General features: G+C 36.8%; 1 protein-coding gene across 2 annotated transcripts; it reads right to left on the bottom strand.

The window, feature by feature from the left end:
* Nucleotides 1–1,391: 1,391 nt before the first annotated feature.
* Nucleotides 1,392–7,866, bottom strand: G6PC2 (glucose-6-phosphatase catalytic subunit 2). Of its 2 annotated transcripts, XM_039248795.1 has the most exons (5): nucleotides 7,649–7,866; nucleotides 6,977–7,086; nucleotides 4,974–5,085; nucleotides 2,654–2,769; nucleotides 1,392–1,903 (listed from the first exon to the last, which is right to left on the bottom strand). In XM_039248795.1, exons 1-5 carry the CDS (start codon nucleotides 7,864–7,866, stop codon nucleotides 1,392–1,394), a joined length of 1,068 nt encoding a protein of 355 aa, XP_039104726.1. The 2 variants fall into 2 exon arrangements, with proteins under 2 accessions (XP_039104726.1, XP_039104727.1); XM_039248796.1 differs by lacking the exon at nucleotides 2,654–2,769 and having other exon boundaries at nucleotides 1,879–1,903.
* Between the last annotated feature and the right edge of the window lie 694 nt (nucleotides 7,867–8,560).

The following is an 8,560-nucleotide window of genomic DNA, read 5'->3' as shown; positions in this document are numbered from 1 at the left end:
AAAGTCCAGAATTACTAGACTCAATGAAAAGAAAAAAGAAAAAAACTCTTATTGAGAAATCTAAGTATAATATTAATATTCTTTCAATAATAATTTTCTAGAGGCTCCTGGATGACTCAGTCAGTTAAGCAGCCAACTTTGGCTCAAGTCACGATCTCATGGTTCATGAGTTTGAGCCCTGCATTGGGCTCTGGGCTGAGAGCTCAGAGCCTGGAGCCTGCTTTGGATTCTGTCTCTCTCTCTCTCTCTCTCTCTCTCTCTCTCTCTCTGCCCTCCCCTGCTCACACTCTGTCTCTCAAAAATAAATAAATGTTAAAGTAATAATAGTAATTAAAAAAAATAAAATAAATCAATAATAATAATTTTCAAAAGTAAAGCTGTAGATTTTTCACCACAGCTCAGTGTTCATAGAGATTAACCCAAATAGATAGAAGCAATTAATAGTTTTCTTGGGTTGGAGCATGACCTTGAGGAAAGGACTTGATTTTCTTGATTTTGAAAGGCTGGTAAATAATGTTCTGAGCAGAGCATCTTCATCAGCATTTATTGACACTGGAAAGCACTACTGCAAAACATATCAGTTATTAAGCAGAGGTTCAAGTCCAGACAGTAACCTGACCAATTTTCTTGGCATATGTAGCCATATCTAGAGTCATTGCTGGCCCCATCAACACCCTGCATGGTGTGAGTCAAACAGGCTGTGGCATTTTAATGACATTCCTGGAAAAACAGATGCCTTACATGGCAATCATCACGGAAGCATTCACTCTTACAGATTTTTACTTCTTAAAAATGAAGAAACAACAAAGTGTAATGGAAATATATGTCAGAAGATGTGGGTTCTAATTCCTGTTCTGACAGTGGTGTGACGACAGCAAGTGCTTTCTGCTGAATGAACTTCCTTTTCCTTATCTGAAAACTGAAGGGATTGGATCTGATGAGAGCTCCCACTAAAATGCACACAGGAGCCATAAGCAGCCTGGCCTTCTTATAGTAACTGATACTGAGGCTCCTGTTGGGGTGCTAAAGACTGTGAAAAAATAGAGAATGCTGCTTCTTACTAGGGACAATCAGTCAACAACAGTAGGTTGTTTCCAGGAGGGAATGCAGGCCCCGAGGTGCCACATAGTCAGGTTTTTCAAGAAAATACAAACATTCAGACTTTCATGTCAAATATTCTGGTTTTCAAATGCTGGCAACTAATTTAAATTGGGGTAGGGGAGACCACTGTGAAGGCCACGCTAAACATAGGTACAGTGCAATGGGGCCAGCGACTGCTATTTTGTGACCTCTGCTTGGAAGCCTCCAGTCTCCCCCTGCCTGTGGTTCTGCTGGAGGATAGAGCAGGAGGGACAGGCTGGGACCACAGAGAGCTAACCCCCTGTACAACTCTAATTCATCTTCTTTACACTTTGTTTCATTAACATATGAATACAGTAGGGAATCAGAGCAACCACAGTCAGGGGGATGGATGCACTTTTACAGAAAGACAGCACGTAAAATAAATGCTCTGCATGAGTGGGGATCTTGATGAAATGGTAGAGCTGCAGTGTGATCAGCGAGACCACAGCACAAAGCAGCCGAAAGCTCAACTTGTAGCCGTTTTCCCCCCGGCAGCTCCTAAGGAACATCTCTGAGTTGACTGCAAAGCCCAAGCCAAAGAGCACCCCAAGGTTTCTCATGAGTCCAGCAAAAGGTGTGGTGTCAATGTGGATCCAGTCCGGGTTGGCACACCGCTTCTTGGCTATGGGCACAGACCACAGCAGGTCAATGTCAAGCAGTCTGAGAAGCAGGTAAAAGCCCAGGGCAAACAGAAAGAGGAAGAGGTTGGTCTTCAGGTATGTGCTCAGACTGGCTGTTTGGATGCCTGGAGTGTGCTCAAAGGCCTCTGCCACAAGCATGCCTGAGGATCAGAAAAAGACACTGAAGATGACCATGAGCCCTCGAGCCCCTCAGGAATCATTCCTCTCTGCATTAAAAAATTTACCATTGTCTTCACGATAAAAGTCTTTAGACATCTAGATTCTATCCATTTTCCAAAAGCCCCTTTCTTAGGCAATAAATAAAAACACACACTTGCCCCCATGGTCTTTCACCCATCCCTGTTAGCACAGGGGGATCACTCAGGAATCTGTGGCACTGGGAGACAAATACTTTGCAGGCAGAGCACTGATTTTGGGTGCTTGCAATGAATATTTCAATTGCCATAGCCAATTAACTAGAGAGCCTTTGAAAGGCACGTGGGGCGGAGTGGTGGAAACTCAGTCATGGTGAACGCTGTTTTAGGAATACAAAGCAGTGGCATAGTGTGCAGGCTGGGGGGCCATCATGAAGTCCCCCGAACCAAGACATGAGCAGACTGTCTGAGGTGAAGTCTTGGTAGTTAGATGTGGCTCTGGCCACGCTTTATAGAAACCCCATCCCCCTGAGAGGCTATGTGTTAATGCCATTGAATGAGACTGTTCCACTGTGTACGTGGAGGATTTGAGAGGTGTGTTGAACTGCTTATGTTCCCAGGGTAGCATTTCCTATCAGTGGCTTGACAGAATTACCTGAGACTGGGGTCCTGCGTACCAGGGAAAATTTAACAGCATAAAACAAATGACACTAAAGCTTTCCAATGACACAACTAAAGGTAAGTGATCATATTTACCACCAATTACTCCAAGAATAGCTTGATGAGGAAAATGTGTCGCTATGAATACTCTGGAGATGCAGACACTGATTTGAATCAACCAAAAAAGACTCCAAAGAAATGACCAGGTCAGTCTACGATGGAAGAATAGATATAAGTGTAAAAAGTAGAGAAATTGTATCACTCATAAAATCAGGGGGGTGACACCAGATGATCTTTCTCTGAAAAATCTTCTGTGATATAACATTTTGATTCTAGAGTCTTTTTTCCCCCAAAATATTTCCATGTGCTTCGTAGGATTTGAAAAGTTTTAACAGAGGTTCCTGCATTAAGCAATGCATTAAATTTGACCAGTGCAAAATCCTGAGATTTTAATAAATGCTATAAAGGGAAGATGATTTGATATCCTAATAATTATTTTAAAGGAGTAGGGTAAATTCAAGTTTGGGGGAATTATTAATATCCAGAAAGACCTAGAAGGGATCCTATACATTTTTAATCTCTGTTGTATGTGCTTCATCTTTATCCTCTCAACATTTTTTGTTTGAAGAAAATTCACTGGAGAGTCCACTGCCACTCTGATGAAAATCACACAAGCATTTCATCAAGGGCTAATTTTCATTCGGTTCAATTTCACAGACTCTAAGAGTCCTCATTCCTTTCCTTGTTTTTTGACATACAGAAAATAAGAGACAGGGAATTTACCTAAACATTATATACTTTAAATTAGAAGTAGCAGAGTGCAAAAAGCTTACAAAAATATTGAAGTCCAAGTTCATCATTTTAATAAAAATTAGCAATATTCAGTTATAGGAATCCTTGGGGTTTTGTTCCTGATAACTGGACCACATTGGTTTTGGAAAAACCTAAAGAATAGAAAGAAATGAGACTTTCCAAGAGGAAGTAAGCAGGAGTTATCCATAGGGAAGAAGAATAAATAGGGATTTGGTAATATTAGGATAAAGGGAAGACACACAATAAATATCAATGAACAAAGGAACTGTTACAGTTATAAAAATCTAACGGGAATCATAGAATTGTTTTTGAAAGAAAGAAATGTTTTTTAAGGTTTAGAAATTTGAGGAAGAAATGAACTACAGAGAAAAGGTGAGGGTTGCTAAGATTCCTATTTTGAAAACTTGTCCGTGGATAGAAAATGTTAATTTCTTTACATTACAACCTTTTACTGTTGTTGTTGTTATTTGGGGTTGGATAATAAACACCTGAAGGCATACAAGTTGCCATCTCATTAGAATAAACTTTGAAAATACCCAAATCTCTTTGGTGGTTTGTTTCTTTATTATCCAATACTACTCTAAAAAGTGGAGTATGCAATAGATCTTGGAATTATTTTATTTTATTTTGTTAATTTTTCAATGTTTGTTTATTTAATTTAAGATAAACAGCATGGGTGGAGTGGCAGAGAGAGAGAGAAAGAGAGAATCCCAAGCAGGTTCCACACTGTCAGCATAGAGCCTAATGTCAGCTCGAACACACGAAGTTGAGTTCATGACCTGAGCCGAAACCAAGAGTCAGATGTTCAACTGACTGAGCCACCCAGGCACCCTAGAAATTTTTTATTTTAGAAGAACTTTTATATAATGGTATAGGTTATAGTATTTTTAAAGCAATTAACTGATAAATCTTATCTCAGTAGCCTAATAATTTATGATTAAAGTGATGCTCAGGATTGTTTTAATGATAGTGAAAGTATTTCAAGAGAGAAGGAAACATCCCAATTCCTATAAGAATTGTGAATAATCTTTAAGTTGTAGCCCTCTCTAAACATTATGATTCTATTAACATTAAATCTAACATTCATATTTCAGTTTGCCTTTAGAGTGTTTTTAACTAAAATGGTTAAATAGTTTTTAAAGCTAGAATATATGCTATTGATGTCAAAAATGTTGGCTATTCAAAGAAGGAGACATAATTTTTCTGAATTGATACATTCAAAGGGAAAGATGATTCTCAAAACTTCTTGTTAATCTTAAGGCAAGGGAATGTGCATGCAAAAATACTTCCTTACATAATTTTAGATAGCTTATTTATGAGCTACCAAAGTGATTATTGTATTATGGAAACCCAAAAGCACTTCCAGCAAGCCATTAATCAATTAAACATTTCCAACCAACGTGGCAATATCTCTGAGCTAATGAGGATATTATCTTAAAGCAAAATATTAACCTTCTATTCATTGCTATTTTGGCTATGATAGAATAGAATAAGCACATTTCACCAACTAAAAAATACCAAATGAAATTTTTTAAAAAGTCTTTCTGTATTCAACACTTTCTGTATTCACATTGCAGTGGTACAGACAATGGAGAAAGCTGACCTGTGCAGCGTGGTAGACGACTTATTCATCCAACTGACAGTGTGGCTCAGGGCAGCCGTTACCATGACATACCAGACACACGATGAGCCCATTGCATGGCCAGATGGACTTCCTGCAACAACAAAGTGCTGATCCATTTGAAAGGTGGTTAATAGCGTATCAGTATCAGAAGTAGACCACAGCATAGCATATTAGCCATGAAAGTTACAAATAACTCAGTAAAAAAAAAAACAGGCTACATGTAATGTTTAGAAATAGGTAGAAATGAAGGAAATTGAGTCAAATCGAGCCTTAAAACACTACTTGAAGAAATTTTTTCCAGATTTTTCAAGTTCATCAAATTCTAGAAATCAAAAGTTAAGAACTTGGGCTGTTGCAGCAAAATCTGCCACATCCTTTCTTATTTTTCATGGTTAGTTGTTTTTAATTGTTGAGAAAATTAAAGTACTTGCATTGGATCTTGAATCGTTTATTTTTCATGGGCTGAAAAGTCAAACATCTGAAAGATACCTTTACTATGTTCTGCTTTACCAACCGACTTACAAATGACTGCTATATACTAGCAGCTGCCTCTGTGTCTATTTTGTAGCTGGCCACTGAAAAAAGTGTCTTTGTCATGAAATGGACCTGAGAAGCTATAAAGGGCATCAGTTCTGACACACAAAGACTGGCGGCGTTTTTACTCCCAGAATGTCTTTTCCATGTGGCTTGATTTTTTAGAAATCACTTTACTTTGATGTTTGCCATGAGTTTTTACCAAGTGGAGATTTATTCAGATTTAACACATCTCTTTTTGAAAACCACTACATTAAACAAAGATAATCTATTTCTTATAGATCTAGTTCTTTCAAAGCTATATCTTATATAGGATTTTTTAGAGCCTTTTATATGCTTATATGAGTTGTAAATATTTAGAGAGTGAATATAGAATGCACTGATTCTTTTTTTTTTCTCCATAAAATGTCTTATGAAATAGAACTCATACTGGGAAATACTGGAATAAACCAAAGTAGCATTTCAATTGTCTCAAAGATTACCAATCCATCCAACCATTCATCCATCCATCCATCCATCCATCCATCCATCCAATGTTGGTTTCACAAAGAAAAAATATACATCATCTGTGTCCTGATGGAATGCATAACATATTGGAGAAGCCACATTAATTATAATACAGTGTGATAAATAATATAACAGATGGATGTATACTTTTATGGGAGCAAGAAAGAAGATATTCAGAGAACTCATTAGGAACTTACACACTGACTATATTCAGCATGAGTTTCAGGATGTCAAATGGCAAGAATTTTATGCTATGTAACAAACTGTGGTAAGGTAAAATGTCACACATTCTTATAAATTAAAACAACGTGTAATTTTCCTTTAATATATATTTTAAAAACCTTTTCAGAATCTTAAAAAACTCAATTTTCATAGTAAATATTTTACACTCATACAGAATCTTAGTTATAAAAGTAAGTGGTCCAAGAAGTCTATTTATATTCTACATATACAAGAGGAAAAAAGAAATTTGAAAGAAAAAAGTCTAAGATTAAAAATAATCTCTACTGGCAATAGTAAAACCAGGAAGTCCTTACCTCATTCATGAGATTCTCAAAAGATCCATAATAACTTTGAAAGTTGCTCAGCAACAGACAAGTCAACATTTCTTGAATTTTAATATAGTTCTTTGGGAATTTCTTCTAGTTAACTTTTTGTTTGTTTTAGAATCAAACCATTACATTCTTCCCCCAAATAAATGCCAAATACAAAATCATTTGAAAAGTAGTCTCCCAACCTACTCTTTTACAAATAACAAAATGATTATTCATAAAGCTTTCCTTTTCATTAGTAATTGTTATGCTTATGAACTTTTAGTATCCTTACCCATGACATTTTCTTTAATACTCTATATAATATCATATAGTTATTAGGTAATAATCATACATAATGACTCTCTGTTGGACTATCTTTAGGAATTCAAGGCTGCTGTAATTGCTTACCTGGACCTGTTTCACATGTACTGGGGAACTGTTCAAGGCATGAACTTGAGTGATTTGGGTAAATCTGAGTTTCTTGGACCCACCAGTAAGGCCGATGACCAAACAATATCCTGTATTGAAAGAAATACAAATATACATACATATTTAAACACACAACTTTTGCTTAATTGAAGATTAGCTATTCTCTTCTATAAAAACGACCCAAGCAGAGCATTGATGTGGAAAGCTCATGATGAAGAGACTTTGGGTTCTGGTCTATCTTTTATAGACAATGACAGTCATTTGGAGCCTTGGCATCCTAGTTTCTAATAAAAACAGGGACTTTTTTCCTTGTAAGGAAACTTTTGTGGGTGCTTTGGATTCTTTGACTAGGAATATCAAAGTGGTCCCTGGAATTATCAGTCTGTTCATTATGGTGCTGCTCATTTAACTAACCTCTTGTTTAATCACAACATATGTGTTACACGGTTTGGAATTTACTTATAAGTCAGATCAAGTATATATTTCTATGCTTTTTGTAAGTTCTACTTATGAATAGGTGTTTCAAGTCAATTGGCATCTTTGAAAGATTTTCCAAATAGAAACTACACACATCTGAAATGTGATCATTAAGCCAAAGCTACAAATTTAAGAATAAACTTTATAAAAAATGAAACAAAACAGAAAGCTTACCATTTAAAAATAAGATTGAACCAATCCCCAATGACTGCTACCCATATCATCTTGGTTCCAACTGTCTGATTAAGTTGAAACCAAAGTGGAAAGTAAATAGAAAAGATATTCCGGGGATCGCCAACATTGGACATAAAATTTAGAAAATTGTAGTAAGCTCGGTAGTCCTTCTGCAAATGCTGAATAACGAGCACTCCATTCCTGTGAAGGAAATCCATCTTGAAAGAGAGGCAATTCTAAACATAGAGCAATTGGAGCTGAAGTGCTCTGAGTCCCTCCGTTTTTATACGCTACCCGCGTGGCGTGTCTGGCCATTACTGTAACATGTGATGCTGGCCATCTGTGAGAGGGCACATCAGTCCTCCTCTGCTGAAAAGCTCATGTGTTGATGATCTTAATTGGTGCCAAAGAGGTGAAGTACATGCTGATCTGTGGCAAGTTGAGGGGAAATTTGGGTGGAGACACAATGAATTTCTTATGCAACCTCCCTTTTGTGTGCACAGTTGGATCATGTTTGCTTGAAATTTTTTGCACAGTTCATTTCCTTCAAGGGCAGAGACATTGGCAATTTCTCTGCTTGGCTAGAGGACTACACAAATAATTACTGCATGTCAAATAGCCCTTAAAGCTATGCATTTTAATTTAAAATAGACTGTGGCTTTTTGACTATTTTATTGGGTCTTAGAGAAAGGCGTATGAGTAAATATCTGGGCATGAAAAATTTATATGTTATGACAGGTTATTTTCTGATTGCAGAGTTTTAAATAAATATATTTTGGTATTTCTCTTTTAGCGGAGAGAATGATATGATATATATGGAATAGAGAAGAAAATACATGAAATATATGAAATCTGCAAGGAAACGTATTGGTTTTTGGCTATAAGGCAAGAAAGCAGGCAGAGGTCACTTGG

This window comes from Hyaena hyaena, unplaced genomic scaffold, assembly GCF_003009895.1.
Source record: "Hyaena hyaena isolate Hyena2069 unplaced genomic scaffold, ASM300989v1 scaffold_317, whole genome shotgun sequence".
NCBI lineage: Eukaryota > Metazoa > Chordata > Mammalia > Carnivora > Hyaenidae > Hyaena > Hyaena hyaena.
Note: the sequence above shows the minus strand (reverse complement) of the source record. Positions and strands in the feature narration are given on the sequence as shown.

Excerpts from the sequence above, each read along its gene's own strand:
- G6PC2 (XM_039248795.1), bottom strand. The coding sequence starts at position 7,866 with ATGGATTTCCTTCACAGGAATGGAGTGCTCGTTATTCAGCATTTGCAG. Across the intron at positions 7,087-7,648 it reads TTCAATCTTATTTTTAAATG|GATATTGTTTGGTCATCGGC; the intron begins GTAAGCTTTCTG and ends CTTTCAATACAG. Across the intron at positions 5,086-6,976 it reads TACATGTGAAACAGGTCCAG|GAAGTCCATCTGGCCATGCA; the intron begins GTAAGCAATTAC and ends TTGTTGTTGCAG.